Here is a 24233-nt window from a genome sequence, read left to right on the forward strand (position 1 = left end):
GACGCTGGAACGATAGCCTACTCTGTTGCCCTTTAGTTGGGGCGAAATTCTTGCAGGGCGACAGTTCCTGATCGGGTTGCGATGAGTCACCAGTAGCTGGGGCACTTTTTCCGCTGTCGTCATCGCCAACTGCTTTCCTTCGGTGGACTGGCTGCTTGCTAGTGCTTGAACGAATACGAATGATGAGAAAAACCGACCGACAGATATTTATATAATCGCGCTAATATGCACTACTATCGCTTTCTCGCTCGTTCTCGTGCCGTGCATGAGCCTTTCCTTTCCGTCCGGCTTCTAATGGCCTAACCAAAGGAATATGCCGTCTTTCCCCCACCAACTGCTCTCGTCAAGCAACCCAATGCGAATAACCATAGAAACAAACATGTAGTGGACCTATATATAAACTTTTCATTATTTTATTGTTCGGTTGGTCTACCAAAGTGACGGCTCTGTGCGGGATGGGCTGAAAATTTTCACTTTTCCGAGTCGTTTTCGAAAGATTTTTCAAAACACATTTTTTTGTTATTAGTGCATGTTATACATACTTCAAATTTTAATACAGCATAGAGGAACATATTTGCAACAAATTGGCCTAAAAATCAAATCATTCTGTTTAGTATGATAAGAGTTATTAACGTTCAAAATCTGACGCGGCGCCGCAGCCGATATTTTGAAACGGGACCCCTATATTGAAACCTTAAATGTATTCTACATTAAAATTTTATATGATAGGATGCTTCCTTTTTTATCCCCAATTCGTTACTGCTGATTGCCGCGATGATTTGGTACCTCTAACTATTGAAAAAATCAAAAATAGTGCAAGCTGCTCATTTAACCCCATATTCTGAATACCTATCTTGCCTTGTTTCCCCGTATTTTTACACCATTTGGATGAATTTCCTGTGGGGAAGGATGCCAGATCTGCAGATTTTGCATTTTCACTGCAGATGTTTTGCAGATTACAAATATTTAGCAGAACAAAGCCTATGCCAGCCAATTTATACACAAGCCTTCAACATTTTTGATCATTTAAAATATATACATACTACATTTCTATGTCAAATTTATAGAAGATTTTTGTAGCAATCTGCAGACTTTTATATTTTCACTGCAGGCTATTGTTTAAATAGACCTGGCATCACTGATGCTGAAATGATTCATTCATATACCTGTCAAAAACATAGAGCATTGCATGAAAATGTATAACCTCACTTTTCTGACAGTTCAGTGTGCTTGTTTTCCTAAGACTTGTTTACATGGACTTTTAAAATTTACATTACTTGAATACTTTCGATGCTCTTTGAAAGACTATCAACTCAAGAGGGATGAGGATTGGAACAATGGGAACCTGGTGCCACATTATGCAACCAATTCCAATCGACCTTTTCACACAAGCTTGAATACAATAAACCTTTCGTTTCGAGATGCGTAATGTCACCCCTGGTTCATACATTGACCAATCGGCGCTGGATGCAAAACCCGGTGGCATATGCTGAATCGTAAGATCAAGCATTGGGCTATAAAACGATTGCTTTCTGGATGATGGATAAGGATTTGTACACATTTGTTTGTTTGCTCGTGGGTTAAGTCCTAACAAGATGATCCGATTTATTACTCATTTTTAGGTGGTGAAGTTTACCTGAACTTTATAGGTAACGAATTCGGTCGATGATAAGTTGTTGAAATGATCGTTCAATGCCCATACCGAAAAACGTTTCCATTGGTCAGAATGCCTACCAGCGTATGATAGCTGCAAACATGAGGACAACAAGGTTATCGCTTTCGAATGGAACAATTATTTATTATTCGTGTTCAAGTTCCATTACAGCAAAAGTTTCGTCGATTGACGATTATCGCATTGTCGTTGATTTAGCCGGCAAATGCAAAACAGTGCTCGGCACTGACGATAAGGAGTAAGAAGGATTTGATAGGAGTGATAAGAATGCAGAGCATTATACATTCTGGAAGAATATCAGGGAGGAGAAATTATATGTAAATTTATATTATATCCCGAGTTGCCATCATTTTTGCACCGCAATAAAGCTTTCTGCAACTGCTGTCTTGTTCAAATTGGCAGGAAATAACTAGGCAGCGAATGATAAATTGCATAGTCAATTTATTTACTTTTTCGGAAGGATAAGTAATTAGTATGTTGTGAATATATATGTGTCACCGGTGCCGTGTGTTATGGTGGTACCAGACGGAACCGTTGGTCAGCAAACCGTCCTTGTCGTACTGGTCGTAGATGCGACGTTTTTTCTCATCTGATAGCACTTGACATGTTTCGGAGATCTGTCTTAACGCTCTCTTCTTAGCGCAGGATACGCGAAACCGGTGCTAGCTTTCGAAAGAAAGTTCCTAGCTGCTGCTACTCTATCAGTCTTTCTTTCGACTGAGGACTACAATTTCGGTCGACTAAATTGTGCTATGAAAATTGTACTTCCTGGAATTTCACATAACGAGATCAATTCATTGTGAGGAATTTCGCTGCGTTCCAATATTGCTTGCCTCTGTAGGTGATGATGTGTGTGGATTCACTTCGGCAGCCAGGTCTTATGTTTTGGGTAATTTTGCTTTATTCTGCTGAATAAATCATCTGGCTAAAGCCTCTACGTTATACTATGGTCACTTTAAAAACGCATTGAATTTAATCTTGTAGCTCTTGGCAAGTCAGTCCTGGTACTGTTCTCGACTAATCCTGGCACTATACCGCTGACGTCGCACTTATTACGGTGATCAAACTTGGCGAGAGCGGCAGTGGTTTCGTCGGAATTGTTCACTCGACAAGCAGGAAGTCCAAGGACTCTGCTACTTATGCCTGAGCCCCTCGTTGAAACCTTCGTCCTGTCGGAGTGTTAGCTTCGTCCGATACCGGAGCGTATTGCTGAACCGAAGCAGTCTGCTACTGGCGCTGCTTCCTTCGAATCGGAATCGCTGAATATTCCCGTTAGCCGTATGTCCAACGTGGCCGAAGGCAAACCGATTGCAGCAACACCACCAACCGTAGCTGAAATTTTGGCCTTTAATCCAAGTCCCTGCCATTGACATAGCGACAGACGAGTGCGGCGCAGGTTGAACCATCGGTTGACTCGGTGCCGGACAGGGTGAAACAGCTGCAACAGGAGCGGACCTAGTGTGGGGTGTAAAGGTCATCAATTGCCATAGATCACCAAAATGCTCTGCGACTAACATTGTGAACAAAACAAACCAAACGAAATTGATCGCAACAACGATAAAATAGTCTAAATTCTACCCAAACATTTGAAAATGAGAAAAAGGCAAAAGAAGTTTTGGTCGAATTCATTATAATTCTATTTAAAAATTGAATACTGTTTTATTTAGTTTGATTGCGCATATTGCTTACATCAGACACACCCCTTAATTCATTGAGTACGTATTTCACTGCCTTTATAATCCTTTTGGAATCAGTTACAATAATCCTTTATAATCAATTTATAATAAGTGTATTGCTAGTTAGGACTTTTATATCAGCCGGGCTATTTTATAATTTGTTATAAAATCATTATCAAAATTCTTCATAATCCATTGTTGCGTTATGTTTATGTACATGGCCAGATAGATAGTTTTTAACTGGGACGGAACGTGTGGATACGAAAAAACCTAATGTCAATTGTAGCCAGGGGGAGCTGTCAAATGCAGCCAAAGGGAACCGTCAAATGCAGTCAGGGGGGCTGTCAAATGTAGCCAGTCCATTTAAAATATGTGAGGAAGAAAGAGTGGCTATGCAAGACAAGAGATAAAATGAACAGAAAAAAGAAAAAGAAAACATCTACCAACAGGTTCTGTCCCAGGATTTTAATAGAGAACATCAAAATTCGATTTTTTTTGCATTTGGCAGTAGGCATTTTTCAAATGTTTGGCTAGAAATTCCTTGCTTCTTCAATGAATCATGTACAAGAAAAGTAAAAATGTTAAATTTATCGGAACAATGTATGATGCCGACATTAATTAAAAAATACAGCTGAGCGACCTTGTTGGGAAAGTGTTAACATTTGGCAGCGAACCAAACCAAGTTTCTCATACTATGATCGAATCAACAAAAATTCCAAGATCATGTAAACAATCTCTTTGAACTGTCAAGAAAGTAAGGTTAAACATTACCATGCAACGTTCTCCACCGAGAGGTTCACTTTAGTTTGTTTACATAACCTATGAACTTTGTACCGCGACTCACTGCTTCATTTGCTGCGTTGCCAGGAAGCCAAGCAAAAATATACAAAACAGTGCTGCCTAAACACATATTTTGAGTCCCACCATTCTTGCAAAGGTGAAAAAAATACTCAACATTCTTGCATTTTTCAAATTTAAAAAAATCATTAAAAAATCACGATAGCTCTAAAAAGTCTCATTTCAGCGGAAATATTGTTAAAAACGTTTTTAATCCACCTAACAGTGCGATGAGACATTTCTTATAACTCTCTTCGGATATTATATCGTTTTAGAACATTTAGAACTTGATGCTTCGCGATGTTTTTGATAACACGTACTACATGGGATAGTGGCAGGACTCAGAGAATCGCTCAAATCAGCATAGGACAACATCAGTGCTACAAATCTCAAACCAAATCAATGGGAAAGCGAAAAAATGGCCCATAAAATGGACATACCAACGAATTATTGTTAATGCTCTGTTAAAAAAATATCTAAATTGTGGTGGGAAAACTGAATTTTCCTAAAGGGGTTATATATTGTACTGAGCCAAAAAAATCGAATTTTTTTTTAATCGATTTGAAGTTTATACTTTACTCAAATTTCCAACGCTACTGAGAACTAAGAAATCTACGCTTTTTATTGAAAAGGGCGATACTAGCAGTGATACCATTCAAAGAAAATCAATAGTGAATATTTCCAGATTTGGTTTTATTTCCTATTTAAGAACTATTGTGTTTTTTAGATTGTATGATTCAGTGATCGAAACCCAAAACTTCATAAAGTATTTGAAACTATTAAATAAAAATTTGTTTTGCTATTGAAATTGACAAATAGTATCGCCCTTTGGCAATTGTTTACTTGTTCGGTCCCACCTATCAGCATTGAAGTATCATGATCATCATCATGTAGCATTAATGAAAAAAACCTTAAGTTTTCATTTGTAAGTATCGCCCTTTTCACAAAAAAAGCGTTGAAATGAAATCGCAGCTCCTGATATCACGCTATCTCTGAAGTGCATGCATGCATAGTTCCAAATTTTACTTCGACATCGACTTTTTCTAAAGGTGACTTCCCAGTAGTATCCTTGATTTGAATTATTATCGCTAATCCTAATGCCAAAGAACAAATAAAAACCTCTCGAAAACGAACCGTTTGGGAAAATCATCGATAACCTTCCGTCACTGGGTGCACAGTGCTCTGAAAATCTAGCGAAATCGTCTTAGGGCACCAGCGGGTCTAATTCAGAGCTATCTGCGCGGCGAGTTAAATCTGTAAAGAATTCTAAAAAATCATTTCTATTCCATAATTTTCAGTTCAGCAATTCGAGAGATCGTGCTCACCGCAAGCCATGAAAAATAGACTACGTTGTGAAGCGAGGGTCACTATTTATTAAAAAATCACGGTTAAATAAAAAAAATAAACTATTGAAAAAATTCAATTAGTTTATAATTTTCACATACTTATTAGGAAAAATTGTTTAATAAGCTTTCGTAAAATTATGTAGGAAAAAAGCTGAAAATTTCAGTATTTTCTCTATCTGCAACATATAAACCCTTAAGTAAACCAATTAATTGGTATACGAATTGGAATAGGTTCGCCAAATTTTGGAAGAAGTTTATAAAATAACCCTTTGAAAACTACCTAAAATTGTTGTAGTTCGATGCAATAAAAAAATCTACAAAAATGTGAAACACAGTGAATAATACATACAATAAAGACCCATTTTTATCAATCTCATGGTATATTTTAGGCTGACAAAATGGGGATATTGACTAAATCGGGCAATTTTTTTTTCTTTATAATAAACTGAAGCTGTTAAAATATTCTTCCCGTCCCTTGGTGTAGTCTGATAACTATTTCTGATTATGATGAACTTTTTATTTTTGCATATTTCCATCTCCATGATAAGGAAAACATGCTCAAGAAAGGATTTACTCTAATTCAGTCTTGTTCGTCTGCTAGAGCCCATCAAACATATGTTCATATTTGGCTGATAGAATCGGGGTTTCAATGTATTATAATAGATATTCAGCATTCGAAGAAGTTTCTTGCGAACGAGTGTAAAACGACTTTGTTTCTACTTACTTGAAGTCAGCGGCGTAGCCAGAAATTCGGTTTGGTGGGGGTTTGGTGAAATCTATCTTACTGTCCAAACGGCAGAATTCCGAAACCGTAATTTTTGAAGTTTGAAAATTATGCAGAATTAATTTTTCAGAAAATAGTAACAGAGTTCGTGTCTTTAGCGAATTTGTTGAGACTTTATTGTAGTCATGAATATTAACCTGAGAAAATTCACCATAAATACGTCTTGGACGATATACCGTCAAAATTATTTTTTCAAATGATGCGCTGTTTAAAGTTTGTAAAACTCATCGAAGATACTAAACCTCCGAAATCGGCGGTTTCAAAATGACGCTATCTTGACCTTAAATTACTGTTTTTAAACATTTGACCTATACATACATACAACAAAAATCAAATTCTCATCAAAATAGATCAGGAACTGCTAGAGTCGAATGGAAATCGTAATTTTTCATAAATTTCTCTCTACATTCGGAAAGTGTTATTCTCGTTATTAATCATATTACGTTTTCGTCTCAACTCGACTTATTCCCAAAATAAAAACCGGATTTAATCCACCTAGTGGTGCAATTGTGCTTTTCTCATTTGTCCAGACTATGATTCCATGGCTGTTCAATACAATGGTGGAAATGAATATTACGTGTTCAGTACGATTTGCAGATACATACAATAGATCGACAGCCACGATTCTGAGATACTATGTGATACTGAAACATCGCTTGAAACCAGCGGCGGATCATGGAGAAAGATCCGGGAGGTCCAGGTCCTGCCGAAAATTTTCAACTTGTTAAGAAATTTTAAACTAGTTTTAATTTTAAAGTAGCAACCCCTCACTACATTCTCCCTCCGGGCCGGTATGATTGACGATTTTTAGAGTGATTGCCTAACCTTTCTATATGAGAAAGGCACAAATGTACCAAAGTCCAAAAAAGGCAATTTTTGTCAAACATCTCAATGTTTCATGCATTTTAAAGTCATTTGGCATCAAAAATACAAATTTGATTTTGAAAATTTTTGATTTCAGTTTTATAGGAATTTGCTGTGTGATTGCACTCCTCAACTCGTAACTCCGGAACCGGAAGTCCAATCAATAAAAAATTCAATAGCAGCCGATGGGAAGGTTGTACCTTTCATTTGAGACTAACTTTGTGCAAATCGGTCCAGCCATCTCTGAGAAACAAAGGTCACATTTTTTTCCACATACACCCACAGACATTTTCCGATCTCGACGAACTCAGTCGATTGGCATATGACACTCGGCCCTGCGTGTCGGAATAGATTGACGAATTTTAGAGTGAATGAGAAAAGCAAAAACATTTTTAGCAAATGTTGAAAGTTATGCATTTTTTTGGTGAGCAGTTCTATGTTTCATAGACAGTAAATCAATTGTTACTTCGCTTTCTATTAAATAAAGACCCTTATTACAGTACATCTCTACAAAACCGAGCTCAATTTGAAAATAAATCTGAGGATTATGATTGATTACAGAACTCTGGAAGTTTCTATTGGAATGTTTTCAGGCAGGAATTTGATATTGATGCAATTAGATAACTGTGAAATCAAGACCAATAGATCAGTTACATATCAGGACCCCATTCCGACAATTTATCAAAAGTCCTCATGATGTTTACAACAACAGGTTATCAATCTACGGATCAGATAATTGTTATTGTAATATTGAATTAAATCAGTCTGAATCAATAAATTTTTAACTTCAATCCAATATTTTTTTTGGGTGTGGTGGGGGGGGGGTTGTATGGTGTTAAACCCCAAAACCTTTTCTGGGCTACGCCGTTGCTTGGAGTTATTTATTTGGCTTTTCATTTTCCGATATGTTTCAGATCGATCCGATGGTCATTAGTTAGAAAAATTGCAGTCAGAAGGTTCGCACAAATGAACATTTTTGCACTGATAAGTTATCAAGTTCCTTCCAGACAACTTGGAAGTGTTCGGTGATTACTTCTAGCTGTTGTAGATAGTAAAATGAAATGCAAAATTCGTTTTATCGAAATAATGTTTAGCTTATTTCAATGGATTATTACTATATTGTACAATAAATAGGTAACAAAGAGTAATCAACAAACAACAAGCCATAACTTTTAAAATATTCAAAATAGATATTTGAAGTCTTCAGTAAAGTTATTCGCAAAAGTAAGAGCTACAAATTTGCTGAAGACATCATTTCGATATAATCACTTCCAAGAAAATTTGTGAAAATATCTCACTCATAGGGGGATTAATCAACAAAAGCACAATACCAAAAGAAAGGGCATATTGCCTCCATTAAATTCTCCGAAGGTACTATTGACCTAAAATAAGCCGTTTTGGCGTTAATAATAGATTACATGTTTTTGGTCACATTTCTGGCAATGGGAAATGATAAAAATCTTTCGTCCGCATTTAATGTTAAATATCTCTTTTGATAATAGTCCGATTTCAACAATCTATAGCTTGTTCGAAAGGTATTCGTTAAAGCTGTCTAAAAACATATAAATTGTTAATCTATGTTGTCAATTTCGGCAGATAATTTCAAAAAACTGCAAAAAACGCCATTTTTACGCATTCAAACATTCATATCTTGGAAACTAAACATCAGAATCAAAAACAAATTAATAGCGTTCATACTGTTTTTTAGTTCTTTCATTTAAAATTGGTTTGGATAAGATCGGTTCAGCCATTGCTGAGAAACACGAATGAGAATTTGTCCGTTACATACACACACACACACACACACACACACACACACACAGACACACACACACAGACATTGTCCCAAATCGTCGAGCTGAGTCGATTGGTATATAAGACTCGGCCCGCCGGGCCTCGGAAAAAATCTTGAAAGTTTGAGCGAATTCTATACATTTCTTTTATAAGAAATGTAAAATGTGTAGTCTTTTGAATAAAAATAAGAAAAAAGGGGGTTAGGTCGGACGAGAAAGGTCTATTAAGTCCTTCCGTAATTCCATATATGAAGATGCATCTTTAAGCTCTGGCCTGATACTGCAATATTCTGCAAAAGTCCCGACGATACTAGACTCCACACCAGAAGCGGAAGGCATTTGCGTACTCTCCATGGCTGTTATACAGTGCTCATCAATGTCGCGATGTTCGATGCGCATATTATGCAGTATAATGCACGTCCTCATGATGCTTGCAATTGTATCTTCATCCCAAATACGACATGGAGTTTTTATAATATGCCAACACTGCTGTAGGACACCGAACGCTCGTTCCACGTCTTTGCGGACGGATTGCTGCATTTTTGCAAATAGTTTTTCCTTGGCTGTCGACGGGTTTGAGATCGTTTTTACAAAAATCGGCCAATCAGGGTAAATCCCATCTGCAAGGAGGTACCGTTTTGTACGGCGCTTACCACGCAACTCGTAAGTTCCGTTCAGAATGCTTCCCTGAAAAAAAATTGTCACATTTTTCATTTAACGATTTAAAAATCGAAACTGTTGATTCATAACGTTCAGATTAATATGTACACATTGAATCCGGGCTATATGACGTAGCCTTGTGCGACATAATGTACCGAATGTTGGGATGAATTCCAATTCGGATGTTACAATACAAAGCTGGTAAAAAGTAATACTTTGAAATACTATGAAACACTTACATTTATAGCAGTACACAACAGCGGAGATCTGTCTAGCACATTTATGTCGTTTAAACTGCCATGCATTCCGAAAAATGCGTGCCATATACGTGTATCGTGGCTGGCGATGGCTTCAAGGACAATTGTTGGTTTGCCCTCTTTTCCTTGATATTGTCCTATAAATCATAATAAAAGTTTTAACCATGGGTATGTGAGAATTCTACTACTGGAATAAATCTAATATGTACCTTTGAGTGCCACAGGACAATTTTTCCATTGCCAATGCATGCAATCAATGCTGCCGATCATGCCAGGGAAACCCCTCTTTTCGTTATCTGCCATCAAGCGAGCAATATCAGAACTGGTCGGTGATCTTAAGGCTCAAGTTACCTCAAGGCTTGGTAGTATGCGTAAGAAAAATTGTGTTCAGCTTTGCCACCAGATTATCCATTTAAACCTTTTCAAAACTCTAAAAGAAGAATATCAGTCGATTTATTAGATCATCACGATTCAATTCATGCAAAATACCTGCTGGAAAAACCATCGGCTTAGCTGGATGGTGCTTTTGAAAAAGTGGCTGTGATTTTTTATCACACTACCACACCGAGCTGGGGTACGCAACACAACTGCGCAATGAAAAAACCACAGCCACTTTTTCAAAAGCACCATTTAGCTAAGCCGATGGTTTTTCCAGCAGGTATTTTGCATGAATTGAATCTTGATGATCTAATAAATCGACTGATATTCTTCTTTTAGAGTTTTAAAAAGGTTTAAATGGATAATCCGGTGGCAAAGCTGAACACAAATTTTTCTACGCACACTACCAAGCGTTCAATTCTAACACATGCTTAAAAAAGGTAACTTGAACCTTAAGTAGTCATTTTCGTACAATTGTACTACTGTCTTGCAGAACTCTAAGAGATAGAAGTGCTGTGGACGCGCCGATTCTCAGATAATCATCCACTGCATCCACGGCCGATCCGTAAGCGAGCATACGAATTGCTGACAGACATTTTTAATCAGCACTCAACCCTGGCGTTCCAGCAGCGTTAACTTTTTTTTTTGAAAAAATCATTCCGAGCCTCTATATCGTTGCGAATTCTGATGAACATGGTTTTCGACATTCGAAACCTCCTAAAAAAGAGCCGCTCCTCGTAGATTGGTTGCTCACCAAAATAATCTCGCATGGTTGCATTCTGTGCTTTTTCGAAATCTCTTTTTATGTTTTGTCTTCCGGGCTGCGATCCCTTCCACGATTTTGTTTTAATTTTGCATTCATCTAATTCCATAAAACAAAAAAAAAAAACGATTTTAATGCAACTTTCAGGAATTAAATACGGAATTTGTTCATTCTCACAGATAGTGATTTTCTATAACGAAAAACATACCTGTAATCATAAACTCGAGTAAATCTTCAAACTGATCATCTTCCGTTATCGTGTTGTAGATTTCGTCGTACCATTTATCCATTTTTAATGCAATTTGATGTGAATTAAATTTGATAATTCTCGAGTCGAATCGCGGTAGAAAGTACAGCTATAGGGCAAGGTTAACAGGATAGATTTTTTTGTTTGGATATTGCACTAATACATATATCCAAACGAAATGAAACTTTCGATAAAACTACTGCTGGTGAACACTAGTTTTAGTTTTAAAATTTTCAGTTTTATAATCTAGAACTGTTATAAATTTTGAATCTAGAATTGAAACACTCCTGAACATGCCCTTAGTCCGGTTTAAAAATAGTTAGTACGCGTTTGAGCTTACGGCTCTCAGAGTCGTATCCACAGATAGCTAGATCAGTGCGTCCACACTCTAATGTGGTTTTCGTTTGAAGCGAAACTGAGTCAGTTCCTAACCCCAACTGCTGTCAAAATGTATGAACTGACAGCAGTTGGGGTTAGAACCTGACTCAGTTTCAGGTTCAAGCGAAATCGCCATAAATATTATGCTCGATTATAGCAGTTTGACAATTGAGTTGCTGCCATCGCTTCACCGATGGAGCCACTAGCGTCAGTGTTGCCAAACCTTATGGACATGTCAAATCTATGTTATTTTCGTAGATTATCGGATGTTTTCGTCCTTTCTCGTGAAATCTTAGACCTATAAATAGCTTGGCTCGGGAATAATCGTCCTCTTTCTGTCCGTGACTAGTAACCAGCTTAGTAGTGCGCGACGGGTTCAATATCGTTAAAGTTAGGTTAGAAAAAAATAGTAACATGTGGTGTAAATTGTGATTTAATTGCTTGTTTAATTCCAGTAAAAAGATTATTTATAACCCTATGAAAATGGAACTTAAAAGTATTTGGCCTATTATTTAGTAGTACGGTTAGTTAATAGTAAAATATTATAGTACTGAATAAGATTGGTTAAAATGTTAAAATTTATAAATCTACAGATACAAGACACGTTAAAAAGAACAGTACAATTTATTAGGAGGACGAAGGACGCGCATTAACTGTAAAAGGAAGTTAGCAAGAAAAAGGTAAAAATCTATTAATAGTTAGGGTAGGGTGACGTTACATGTATATGTACTGATATCCTTTGGGATAGGTCCATCCAGGGCCTTTTTTTGTTCTTAGGAACACGGTTCCAAATTATCTCCCACAGAAGACTACACGGAACCAAAACCACCGATCGTTATCCGTCACTGGATCGAGTGGACACGGACAGGAAGCCCAGCCGCGTGCCGGAAGAATCGTCGCCATCGCTAATTCGACATTCGCACCGACCATTGTTAATTGTCGAGCGGGACAGGATTGTCGCCATTGTTATGTCGACATACTCGCCGGCCATTGATAACGGTCTAGCAAGGCAGGATCGCCGCCAACACTGATTCGCTATTGTCGTCCTCCTTTGTATCCATCCGGGCAACGCACCGTTTTGGACAGTTGCAAGTTCCGGGCAGGAATAGGAAGCAGCGATCGTCATCTTGGTCTTCATATGCTGCAGCTAAAATTACCGTTCGGGAGTGGTCAATTGTGAATGATCAGTCCACATCAATTGAACGACCCCGTCATCGTCGAGTTATCATCGTTACGGTGGTCAAAACCACCAGGACATATCGAACGTCAACGGGGACAATTCACCTGGTCGACCGGGTTCATCACATCATCATCAGGAAGCATCTCCGGATACCTCAGGTACATGTGTGACGTCACAGTTAGGAAGTAGGAAGAAATAGTATAGTTTAGGTATAAGTGATGATGTTTTAGGATTAAGGTATAGGAGAATAAGGATAGGGATTAAATTAATTTACATCAGATTTGCTTTGTTTCCTATATTTCTGTTTGCGGACTTTAAAGTGCTTCCATCCCTCGGTTGTTTAATAGTCCACTGCAAAGAAGACGATTAATTGAGCTTTTGAGCACCCCTCGTTTACGAGAAACTGTTTTCAGCCTGAGTAGTGAAACATTGTCGGAGTTGGTGAGCATCTTCTCTACCGGTCATGCTCATTGATTGAGAACCTTTTAGGTGTGTGCGTTAACTCGGTCTACGTTGCGGTAAACGACCCTGTAAATCATTGCTAGGGGGTGGTTTCCACCCACTACATAGTGAGAGACAAATTGTATCAAAATACTTGGAAATGTTTCATTCGCGGCGTGCGGAAGAAGTGGGGCAGGTCTTAGAGAAAACGTTGTTTCAAAGGGGAAGGTTAGAATTTAGTGCTGAAAAGCTGTGAGGGGCAAAGGGGGTTGAAAATCACAGAGAAAAACAACGTCATTTGTATATGTCCCAATCTCAATAACAACCAACAAATCGCAGTGCCAATAATTTAGTTCATGCAAACCATCGATAAAAATCATTGCGTACGGTAATATTGATCACATTGGAACCCTAATTGACCCTATTTTCGGATTCGGTTGCTGGTACCATTTCAGGTAGCATTCGTCGCCTAAAACGCCACATACTGCATCAGTTTTAGTAAGGCCAAACCGTTGCATAGTGACAGCTGAACTAAATGATGACAAACTTCTTATAGCGGTCCCAAAGGCATTGGCCAATAGAAGACTATTAAAAATCATATCTTCCAGATTGAGTGGCTAATGTTCAGATAGGTGAATACAAGCACCAGTTGGCGGCAATCAATCTCGTTTGTGTATCATGCACTTCATATGATCCAAGCCTACTGGATCTCCTTCTGCGATTCTCCTCATTGACCATACACCGGATTCTGTTTTTGCACGCACTTTTTTTGCACGGTTTTTTTTGCACGACTTTTTTGCACGGTTTTGCAAAATAATACGATTTTTATGTATAAAATACCTATTTCGATATACAAGTTTAATGATTTGATCATCCCGTGAAAAAAAAACCGTGCAAAAAAAATCCGTGCTATTTCGAGAAACCGTGTAAAAAAAATCCGTGTTATTTCGAGAATCCGTGCAAAAAAAATCCGTGTTATTTTGAGAAACCGTGCAAAAAAAATCCGTGTTATTTCGAGAAACCGGGCAAAAAAAATTAATAGGCATTTAGTAACGGCAGATGAAAATAAATGGCATTGGATATTTGCAATGCAAATGGGGATGATCTGCCAATGTGTAAAAATCGCGTATTTTTCAATTTTAGGAAATTATTCAAAATTCAAGTTATGGTAGTTTGAAATCAATAATGTTGGGCAATGGTTTTTCTAGGATTGTATGCTTTTTAGATATCATCAAATAATATTCCGATTCATATATCACATCGCATTGGCAATGGAGCAATTGGTATATGGCCAAGTGTAGTGCCACTACACAAAGTATATTAATTTTGCTTGTTCAGTTTGATAAGCTAGAAACTGATAGCAGAGATTTTAATATGCAGGGATACGCAATACGTATTGTTTGGTCTGAGTAGATAACGACTGATGTTTCTTTTTATCAACCCATTAGTGATCTCTGATTAAATAGAGCTTTCAAAGAGTTAGGGACAGGCACAAGTCTATTTTTTTACTGAGATGGGACAAGTTGGTGCTGGACCTGTGGCCTTCGTCTGGTATGATCAATTCTCGTTGGTACGGATGTGTTCATGACTGGTTTGTGGATGAGTGGTCCTACTTACAAGTGAACTGATCACTTCGCTTGGCTGGAGATATATGTGAATTCTGCTAGCTGTCGAGCTTGGATATGTTAGCTGGTTCCAAGAAGATGTGCAGGACTGGCACCTACGAGAATGTTGATTGTTTCACTCGAGCTTTGGTTCTTGGAAATATCAAATCGCTTTCTCGGTGTGATATGTTCGAGTTGAATGCTCAGTGGTATAAATGTGCATTCGGTTCGAGCAGATTGAGTCGTTTAGAGGATTGGTGGTCTCCGAGAGCAGATGCGAATAACTCTGAAGTATCCAATAAAGGGAGTTTGTATCTGTGGAACTGAAAAATATTGTCACTACTCTAGCTTATTGGTACATCATAACAACTACCAATATCGACTATTTAGAACAGAAATTTTCAAATTCTGTTATAAGATCGAGAAGAAATATAGCACAGTTGTAGTGTATAAAGTATTTGCGAATAATACTGCTGGCATCTTTTATCATATTTATTAATAGTCGATTGATCCGCTTCAGACCTAGGAGACGAAAGAAAAGAATAGGTACAAGACAAAAGGCGGTTCTAATTCTAAATTGGTTTAGTATAGATACAGACGACTCAAACGCACTGACAGGAGAAAATTTTTCAGAATTAGACAAATTAGAGGACATCACACTTTTTGAGACACACATGCACAAAACTTTATCGTCGCCATTTCGTACGATTTTGCAAAGTTTGCCTCGCGGGACGGACCGATATCCACCAAGGCACAGGTTGCAGTCGTTAAAAAAACTAGATTCGCTAAGTGTAAAGTAGCGAATTTTCAGCTTTGCAGGAAATAATTTTTCATCAAAGTGCAGTTTTGGAAATTTTAATTGCAAAGAAGGGGTCTGTCAACATTGCAAAATGGCAATTGCTGCCTCTTATCAGGAAAGAGTATTTAATTAAGTAAAAGCCAATCAATAGGCCGCTGAAAATTGACAATTTCTGACATTTCAATTGCGCAAGAGAGTCTTTGTATCACAATGATTTTTTTTACTTTTCATGAAAATTCTTTTAATGAGAAGATAACCATTTACATGAAAAAATCGCAAAAAAATGACAATTTTGATATTGTTGTCCCAGAATCGAACAATGTTTCGTACCAAACTGTATATGACCGCATACTGTTCGAAAGGTCTAGTTTTCTTCGTTCAAAAAATGTTACAAAACCGAAAATCGGCTGAAAATGACAACGTAGCTAATTTTGTTGTGACAAAGGTCCCAAAAAATGTTTTTTTGCTTCAAAATTTCGTGTGTACATTACTTTGTATCGCATTTGCTATACTAGTTCATTTAAAAAATTTAAAATCGCTGTAGCACAGTGTAATCTACAAAAAGTTAACAAACTATAAATAGTTGAAACATTTTACCATTTTAACTATTGCTTTTCAACGGACAATAATTTCTTTTAACGAATAAAAAATTTACATCTTTCTAAAAAAACCTCCTCGAAAAATTAAAAAACTTCTACTGGGCACATTGACAGCCCCCTTGTGCATTTAACATGTCCAACAGTATTCATTGTTAAGTACGATAACCAAATAGCTGTTAATAAAAAAATTCAGATTTTTTTTACACGGTTTCTCAAAATAACACGGATTTTTTTGCACGGTTTCTCAAAATAGCACGGATTTTTTTTGCACGGTTTCTCGAAATAACACGGATTTTTTTTTGCACGGTTTCTCAAAATAACACGGATTTTTTTTTACACGGTTTTTCGAAATAGCACGGATTTTTTTTGCACGGTTTCTCGAAATAGCACGGATTTTTTTTACACGGTTTCTCGAAATAACACAGATTTTTTTACACGGTTTTTTTTTGCACGGAACGCATCCCCCGTGCAAAAAAAGAATTTGGTGTATTTGATATATAGTTTTAGCGCAGAATATCCGTTGTTTCGCTTCCGCTGCTGGTATAGTTGATCCATTCGGCGGCATCGTTTTTTTTTACTTCGGTGATTTGAATCACTGCTGGAGGCTTGTTTTTAACTTAAAAGTAGAGTATGTAAACTAATTAGCGCATGATATTTTTAAATTGGATTTATTCACAGAAAACTTGCCGTTGTTTCTTTTGGCATTTTCCTAAGTTAAGAGCAGTATTTGCAAAAATTTAGTATCTTGAGGATTCGAAAATTCTAGCCGCAATATTTTTCCGATTTTTGATTTTTCCCTGCGTAACTGATGGTTACAGTTATTAGAAATATGTAACAACAGATTCATCAGTGCTGCTAGTTTTATGCCTTTTTAACCAAACATCAAATTTGACAGTACCAGTTACCTGAGTCACTAGGTAGTCGGATTTGCGATACAGTTTTGGAATGCCAGTGTCTAGTCATGTCGTTGACTTCACCGCCCGGCCAAAAATCAATGTCCAAAGAATTAATTTGTAATTAATTAATTATTAATCGAACGAGAGCCTGGTTTATAAACCTTTTGTCAGGACAAGGAGAAAATTATAATAAATGTGATTGCAACCATTACGCCTACTCAAACCATTATCACCAGCTTAGCATCAGCAACAGCTGCTCCAGGATCTTAAATCAACCACCGTAACAACTATTCAATTCAAGACCGCAGTTTACATTAACAACAACAGTAAATTCCAGGAGCCACCAACATTCCCCCCAAAAATAAGCTAAAACACACACATCAATAACAATCGCCAATTCCGTTGCTCAGGTCCTGCAGTAAATGTAATTCCAACATCAGCAGCAACATACGTGTACGACGGGATTTATTTCACTTCGTTGAGATATTTGACGGCGGAAATTATTCGACAATGACCGATCGCGTACTTGAAAACCGACGTATGAAAGCTACTGCGGGTGCGGTTGCCTGGACCTTTCGGTAAATGAACGAAGAACGAGATGTGGTTTGTTCGAAAGTTTTAATATAACTGACTTTTGTGTCATTGCTTCCTGCTAATTACATGTTGTGTTCAATAGGTGTATGTGTGTATAAAAATTAGGTTTATATAAAATAGATGGGAACTGAATCGAGGGGTGTGTGCATACAGTATGATGTGTAATTAGGGTAATGGTTTTTTTAATTTTATAAATGTTTCTCGCATTGTGGTTGTCGCTAACATACCGGCCGCGTTGGAACAGTCCGTTTCAATGTTCAGCGGGTGAAATCGATCTACGATGCCAAACCTTCTGCAGTCAGACCACTTGTAGACGAAGTGGATTGCTTCTCTACGGTGTCTTCGTCTGGATCAACTGGAAGCACCGAAATCTCCGTTACCGCACGCTTATAACATCCCGTGGCCGTTTTGACCACAACACGAACATGTCCATCGTGCCCTACGGTTGTGTCGACGATTCGCTTCAACGGCCATTGATGTGGAGGGGTATTGTCTTGCTTCAACAGCACCAGTTGACCAACGCACACGTCCTTTGTAGCTTGCTTCCATTTAGAACGCTGTTGCAATTGACTCAAATAGTCTCTGGGCCAGCGTCGCCATAGATCCTGTACCGACCGTTTCATGTCCTATAAGCGTGATAAGCGATTAGAACTCAACTCACAGAGGGGCTCTCCGATCAAAAAATGACCGGGGTTTAGGGCAACGACACGAACTGAAACTTCATGTAACTTTCTGATGAAAAAATGTCCGAGTAGTTTACCGCCAGTTACCAATTCATTGAGTCACCCCCCGAAACAGTTAAAAAAAGAATTCTTCAGCAACACTTCTTTGTTTATTTGATTTTCTGTTGCTGTATAGCAACCATATTATGTTTACAACATATACTCCTTTTCTTCATCGCGAGTTTCGTTTCGCTCGTAATTTTAGTGCACAAACATTAGCCTTGTTTCTTGCAAAAAACAGGTGCAAAGCTTCCTTTGGAAAAAGCAAGACTATAATAGCTAGATATTTACTAGCAGTGAAATTTCATCTCGACCGGTGTAGTTTTTGGGCCTGCAAATATGCAGTGAAAAGCAGCTAACTGTGAAAGTTGAAAAAACGCCAGCCGTAAGTTTCGAAGTACTTGTCACCAAGTCGATTATTAGGGGCATCGAAGGTACGACAGCTTCAAAAAGGACATTCTGTATCCCTAGGTGCAGAAAAATGACGAAGAATAATCATTTCAAAAATGTAGCATCATCTTGATACTATACTGATGGAAAATTACTGTGTGGCCTTGTAACTCTGGAGCTCTGATAGACCAGAAAAATCACTAACAGCCTACGGGAGAATACTACTAGAGAAAATACTTATACGCTTCGTTTGAAACTAAGTTTGTGCAAATCGGCCCAGCCATCTCTGAGAAAATTGTCATTTTAAATGCTATTACATTTTTAGGAATTTTGGTTTTCTTATGTTTGTTTGAACTAAGAATCATTCAAAACTTATTTCTGTTTTTATTGATTAATTTGTGCATTGACTTTTTAGACGCTTTCCGAAACAAAATCCTGGCTGGAGACCCGATTCTGGCATGTTGAGATGTTCCCTATGTGTCCTTTATCTGCCTGTTGTTAAAATCAATTAATATCCAAATTTAGTTATCTTTTCTATTCTCATATGTTTCATTTTAGTTTTCTTGCCCACCAAGCACTGCAACATTTGCCGTAACAGTGAAGCGAATCGATGAGAACAGAAATTAGTCAACAACTCGGATTGTGCGGCACCAACTCGGCGTGTTACTGACCCGCCTCAAACCCCTACTACGCGATATCTCCACTTTCACCTCTGTGCTTAATTGAAGACACTGGAAATCTGAAGCCGCCGGCACATCCTGGTTCGTGATATTTTGGCAGTCCGAATATGTCAATAGTATCGTAGATTTTCCTCCGCTATAAAACTACAAGTTTAACGGCTTCCTAACTATCATTGTTGTTCCCCTCTCTCCGCTGTCTCTGTTATGTGCTTCCCCTAGTGTTAATTTAAACCAATATCCTTTTTTTTGAAAAATTATCAACTGGATTCCTAGTCTTCAAAAATGATCGCACCAATTATTATATAATTAATTTTAAGAACTTTTAGAAGGTAAAATATAGAAAATTGGCACCTACAGGTAAACATAATGTACCGTATCAAAAAAACGGATTGAAAAAATGGGTGTTAACTCACATATAGAATGTTGTTTGGCTGTGTGTTGAATATTTGAATATTCCCCTTCTTTCGTTTTCGGTAGAACCCTATCAATGTCTGTCCCTGTGTTTACAATATGGCACCGCAACACGGATTAGCGATAAATGATTTTCTGACTATCTGACTGACGCCTATCTCTCCCAAGCAGATGATATAGAAATCTTTACAAGAGCATCAGAGCACGAATAAAACCGGAATATTGAGGTTTCCATCTGATTATACCAGCTGGAAACCACTACTTCAAGCTGTCATGAAGCATGTCGTCCCAATAAACAACCAGTCAACTAAGTCGTCCATCAATTCATCTCACAATTCTTACATTTTTTAATAACCGTATTTGGGTCAAAATTGAAAAAAAAAATTGATGTGATTTTCATGACCCTGGAACCGCTCAGTGAAAATGTCTTTAATTCTGTTTTGTTGTTTTGTTGTTATTCTCACAAAACTTCGTTATCAGAAACCTGTACCTAGACCTGACCTCGTACTCCTGTCCATTGTAGATTGCTATACTGCCACGGTGTTCCTAAAACCGTTATTAACAAAAAATGACCATAAATTTGTCATACGGCATTCGAAAGATACAGTATCCAAGCATCTTCTCAGTGAATTTCAAAATAATCCATCGAGGGATTCGAGAGAAATAGCGATTTAAAGTTTTATGACACGTTTCATAAGGCTACCAGCAAACACCCACGGGTTTGGTCCTATCTTCACAAACAAAAATTTTTTTGTCTACTTATTTAGTACATAGCATTCGAAAGATATAGTAATCAAGAATATCCCCTGCAAGTTTGAAAATATTTCATTGACGGAATCGAAATTTATAACGGTTTGGATGTGGTATGCGGTCATAGATGGGTTTTCTACCAGACTTCAAGTGACTCCATGTTTGTCCATTGACTATTTAGATAGTTTATACGTGTCGCGGTTTTTAAAGGAAAACGTTAAATATAATGTGAAAATTAAAAAAATGAATAAAAGTTGGAATGTTTACTTCAAAAGGCCATATCTCAATGGTTTGTTGACCGATTCTAATTATTTTTTCATTATTGAACAGGTAAACATTTCATTGTTAATTTACATTAAGAAGAATAAAAAAAAGAGTCATCTACATCAATAAATAGGCGATATAGTTGATCTCAACTATATGTATTATCATTATTTAGTTAATATTTTTGTTTTAAAAATAGCTGCCTATCCATTTTTATATACTAGTTGCTTGCAATTGCTGTATAAACATCTGAATGTCAAATTCTCATAATAAGTTCAATTCGACAATAAAACTGACAATAGTTAGAGATATGAGCAGATGAACTTGTACTAATAACATCCCCTTTGACCAGTTTTAACATCTGTCAACCCAACCAGCGATTGTACAAAATTTCCAACAAAAACCTATCATAACATAAATTGATCTGAATCAGCATATACCTTCATATTTTTTAAATTTATGGTTTTATTTTTCCATCATTTCTCGACAAACATATGATTACGGCGTATAAACCAACTGTCAAAATTCACTTTGAGAGGAAATTCTGGACAAACCGTTACTCACCAAGCACAAACGTTGGTAGTAAACGTAAGAGAAAAGTTTTCTCTTTCATTAACTGATGTGAACTGTATTCAGCCAGTAACGGTTTGTCCGGAATTTGCTTTCAAAGAGAATTTTGACAGTTGGCTTTTACGCCGTAATCATACGTTTGCCGAGATTTGTAGTTTGCGTTCGTTGCATTCAACTAAAGTATAGGTCATCGTTTTGAATACAAAGATATTCACTAAATAGTGATAATACATATAATTGAGGATAATTATGCTGTCTATTGTTTGAAGTAGGCAACTCTATTTTATATTCTTCTTAATGTAAATTAACGATGAAACGTCTACTTGTTCAATAATGAAAAAATAATTAGAATCGGTCAACAAACCATTGAGATATGGCCTTTTGAAGTAAACATTCCGACTTTTATCCATTTTTTTAATTTACACATTATATTTAACGTTTGGTAGACAACCCTATTTTCATATTTTTTCAGTGTACCATATAAATAACACCTTTTGTGCATTATATTTATGTAATTAAATGGTCAGGTTTTCCTTTAAAAACCGCGGCACGTATAAACGATCTAAATAGTCAATGTACAAACATGGATTCACGCTTGAATTCTGGTAGAAAACCCATCTATGACCGCATACCACATCCAAACCGTTATAAATTTCGATTCCGTCAATGAAATATTTTCAAACTTACAGGAGATATACTTGATTACTATATCTTTCGAATGCTATGTACTAAATAAGTAGACAAAAATTTTTTTGTTTGTAGAGATAGGACCAAACCCGTTGGTGTTTGCTGGTAGCCTTATGAAACGTGTCATAAAATTTCAAATTGCAATTTCTCTCGAATCCCTCGATGGATCATTTTGAAATTCACTAAGAAGATGCTTGGATACTGTATCTTTCGAATGCCGTATGGCAAATTTATGGTCATTTTTTGTTAATAACGGTTTTAGGAACACCATGCTGCACTTTACGCATAATTGTCCAATATGTATAGCAAATCCCATTGGACATGGGGCGGTTGTGCGTATACTGACAGTCTAGTGAGGATTTTGTTGGGTATTTTTCGGGTGGAAAGAATAAAAGAATTTTCTTTGCAGGTCTGGTGCATGCGCCGCTGAGACAAATAATTATCCAACAATTTCGTGATCGCGAAAAAAATATATTCTATCGATTTCAAATTGTTTTTACAGATGTCGTATTCCATTTAACGCTTCTGTATGAATATTCGCAGCATGGTATTCAGTCTCAGCAGGTTTGTGTCTCCAGATAGAATAATAATGATCTCAAACCTGAAACCTTTTTAGTACTTTCAGATTTTTTTCGAAAACTTTATAGTGCTATGATTAAAAAATGAACGGGATACTTGGCTTGAAGCAGCCGACTATACATCGTTTTGGATATGTTGCCACGGATGAACTGAAAACACCAAATGAGACATGTATTGGGCCTGTTATCAAAGTTCTTGATAATACATAAACTTCATACGCTGGGATGAACTACAACAGTCCAATCGAAGTGGGATATAGGGTGAAGTGCCTATTTTCAACATACTAAGGAGGGCGCCTCACTGATTCATTAATTACTCGGAATACAAACAATGGAATGCGTACAAATTGACATCAACAGTTTTGCTTCGTTGTTAAGTACCAATATCATAACATACATGCGCTGAAAACAGTGAAATTCTCGTGTTTGAGCGCAACGAAAACACGAATCGAGTGCCCCTATTGTTGCGCTACCATTTGACTCAATGCGTTAAACAAAGATGGCAGACACTGCTCTAACCAACGGCTTCAAATGGGTAGCGTGATAATAGAAACATAGCGATAATGGGCTCATCACCCTATATTCAAGCTACAACTTTTATAAAAGTGAGTTTTCTCGCACCAGATTATTCGAAAAACAAGTATGGAGCTGCGATATCACTTTGTTGATGTTTATAAGAGCGGTCATCTGTTCATATTTCGTAGTAACATTCATTTGCACCAATCGAAGCAGAGAGGGCGGAAGAATCAATGATCAAGTATATGTGAACTTTCAATAAACGAGAGCTCTGCAAATTACTTTTATTTTTCGATGCTCTGAGAATTTTATAGGACGGAACCAACGCTAAAAGCCATCTTGTTCGGTTGAATCTTGTCACGTTACTCCTCAAAAACTATGATCGTAACACCACTAGGTTTACTAGCATGACTGCAACTTCGGATTAGTTAACCCAACAACGTTAACCTATCGAAGAGACAAATTAATGATCTTATTCTTTTATTTTAAATCAGATTACCAAAAGACGGAAAAGTTTCTCTGAAAATCTTACCGAGTTGTTTGCCATTTTAACACTTTTACTGTACATTAAGTCAAGGACTAACGGGAAAGATAATTCTGTAAAACTTTGGGTTTGTTTTGTTGTCATTTTATTTTTCCCTTCGTAACATAGGGACTGCGACGGTAACTATTTGAAATAAATAACGGATTCCAAAGTGTTGCTAGTTTCATGCATTTTGTCGTGTAATTTGAAATTTGACAGTACCAGTTACCTGAGTCATTGAGGGGTAGTCAGATTTGCGATACAGTTTTGGAATGCCAGTGTCTAGTCGTGTCGTTGGTTAGGGCGGAAATGTCATCTGGAGAATCCGATAATGGGGCTAAAGGACGAGAATTTTAGATGGATTCGATTTGGGT

General features: G+C 37.2%; 2 protein-coding genes across 9 annotated transcripts in view; both read right to left on the reverse strand.

The window, feature by feature from the left end:
- Positions 1–24233, reverse strand: part of LOC131682841 (cytoplasmic phosphatidylinositol transfer protein 1) — a 550652-nt gene that overhangs the window by 77305 nt on the left and 449114 nt on the right. Inside the window, exon 7 of one of the 7 annotated variants that reach the window (XM_058964614.1) lies at positions 17827–18394. The exons of the other annotated variants lie outside the window; for them this stretch is intronic. Within the exon in view, the coding sequence (XP_058820597.1) occupies positions 18044–18394 (351 nt within the window). The 3' untranslated portion in view covers positions 17827–18043. Of the gene's footprint in view, positions 1–17826; positions 18395–24233 lie in introns of those variants that run through there. 7 annotated transcript variants of the gene reach the window in all.
- Positions 8602–11451, reverse strand: LOC131682840 (uncharacterized). Of its 2 annotated transcripts, XM_058964613.1 has the most exons (5): positions 11239–11451; positions 10719–11129; positions 10099–10223; positions 9872–10026; positions 8602–9659 (listed from the first exon to the last, which is right to left on the reverse strand). In XM_058964613.1, the coding sequence occupies exons 3-5, from the start codon at positions 10190–10192 to the stop codon at positions 9174–9176; spliced, it is 735 nt and encodes a 244-aa protein (XP_058820596.1). In that variant the 5' UTR covers positions 10193–10223; positions 10719–11129; positions 11239–11451; the 3' UTR covers positions 8602–9173. The 2 variants fall into 2 exon arrangements, with proteins under 2 accessions (XP_058820596.1, XP_058820595.1); XM_058964612.1 differs by having other exon boundaries at positions 10719–11451.

This window comes from Topomyia yanbarensis, chromosome 2 (genome assembly GCF_030247195.1).
Source record: "Topomyia yanbarensis strain Yona2022 chromosome 2, ASM3024719v1, whole genome shotgun sequence".
NCBI classification, from domain to species: domain Eukaryota; kingdom Metazoa; phylum Arthropoda; class Insecta; order Diptera; family Culicidae; genus Topomyia; species Topomyia yanbarensis.

Excerpts from the sequence above, each read along its gene's own strand:
- LOC131682840 (XM_058964613.1), bottom strand. The coding sequence starts at position 10,192 with ATGGCAGATAACGAAAAGAGGGGTTTCCCTGGCATGATCGGCAGCATT. Across the intron at positions 10,027-10,098 it reads TTGTCCTGTGGCACTCAAAG|GACAATATCAAGGAAAAGAG; the intron begins GTACATATTAGA and ends TATGATTTATAG. Across the intron at positions 9,660-9,871 it reads TGTTGTGTACTGCTATAAAT|GGAAGCATTCTGAACGGAAC; the intron begins GTAAGTGTTTCA and ends ATTTTTTTTCAG.